The sequence below is a fragment of the Arachis ipaensis genome, chromosome B02, assembly GCF_000816755.2.
Source record: "Arachis ipaensis cultivar K30076 chromosome B02, Araip1.1, whole genome shotgun sequence".
NCBI lineage: Eukaryota > Viridiplantae > Streptophyta > Magnoliopsida > Fabales > Fabaceae > Arachis > Arachis ipaensis.
Window position 1 is genome coordinate 86528132 of NC_029786.2, and position 1631 is coordinate 86529762.

The 1631-nt window shown below is 29.4% G+C and overlaps 1 protein-coding gene across 1 annotated transcript in view; it reads left to right on the plus strand.

Annotated features, from left to right (window-relative positions):
* LOC107625593 (serine carboxypeptidase-like 11) overlaps positions 1 to 1631 on the plus strand; it is a gene marked incomplete in the record, with an annotated part of 9932 nt that overhangs the window by 3353 nt on the left and 4948 nt on the right. Inside the window, 1 exon segment of the mRNA XM_016328274.2 lies at positions 1619 to 1631. Coding sequence (XP_016183760.1) covers positions 1619 to 1631 — 13 coding nt within the window.

Below are 1631 nucleotides of genomic sequence, written 5' to 3' on the forward strand. Positions count from 1 at the left end.
AAAATTAGAAGATATTTTTATCAACATAAAAATTCATGGACAAGTTTGGATGGTTTAGCCCACAATATGTTTACATCTGCAGCTTTTCACATATAAAAACTTTAAAGAGCAACTAAGCGAAAATGATTGCTTATATTTTTATGTAAAAATGGTATTATAAACATTTACATGGTTCAGTCAAATATATTGAGTCAAATATAATTGATTGTATACTAAAAGTGTAATTTTATTGTATATGAATAATTCTAAAATGACTCAAAATATGACAAAAAAAGAATAAAGTTCCTTCTATATGTGTTGGGCCAAAAAGTTGAAACTTAAAAGAAAAAACATCCTAAGAACTTGAATTTTTCTTTAATTAGGAACTAAATTGGTTGAAGATGATTGGTTGGATTGAAGTGTAAATAATGTATCTTTACTAATGTCACTTGTCATAAGCACTCTTTTATCCGGATACCTCTTTGACACGAACATCCAAAACAGTAACAGAACTGGTACCTTAACTTGTGGAGATAAACTTCTTTCGTATATCTATTTTTAGTTAAAGAAACTTAAAATAATAGAAACACCAAAAAATACATTCTACTAATTACATCATTTAGTAACTAGTCTTGGAATAAGAGTAGGCTGAATATAACATTGTAACTATTGGACAATGTACTCTCCCTCTAAAATAACTACTATAAAACGTGCTTAAACTCACTTCCCTCAAAAAGACTTTTCTAAAACTTTGTGAGATAATCTCTTTTCTTTGCTCTCTTATCGTTCTTATCCTTATTCTTCATTTTGTTCATCAACTTCAAACAAGTGAATTTATAAAATTAGCATTCGGGTATTCTACTAGAACACCCGACAACAAGCTCTATATAAGTTTTGTTCACTTTAAATTAAAAGAGTTCATTCATCCTCTTGTGACATTAGTGAAGGTCTCAACATTTGTTCTCCATCACTATTCCACATCATTAATTTTTATGTTGTTTATTTATCAACAATCGAAGTATTTACCTACCCTTTATCTCTCTTCTTAATCTTTCTTTACTTAATCTATTTCCACAAAACTATTCCCGAACCAATAGTAAAAATGTCTTTATGGGAGTAACTACCAACTTAAAATGTTTGGTAACTGATCTAAGCTAACCCCATATTCATCTTCAAAGGGGCAACTCTTTTGTACCCAAAAATAAATAAATAAATAAAATAAAAAATGTCACAACTCATTACCAAATGTTCTTGTGTTGTAGATGGTATACCCATCAGCTCGGATTTGGCTTACCCACGAGTTAAATGGAGACTAAAAATTATAACCCAACTTATTATCTTTGGTGGATCAAAGCATGAGGGAGTTTGGTTCGTTTTGTCATCCTGAACATGTTAGTTGTGTTGTTGTTTAGACTTTAGACCTTTAAAAAAAAAGAACAAAAAAAAAAAACAGAGAAACTTGTGCTGTAGTCTTGTAGATTCATGATATTTAATTAGACTTTGGTGTTTTCTTTTTCATTTATTTTCCAGTATTTGTATTTTACTTTGTGGGAGACTAATTCCAGCTCCTAACTAAACAAGCTGTATAACTTTGATGATTTATTAATAACCTATGATATTTATGTATTAATTTTTGCAGTGGCTCACTGAGA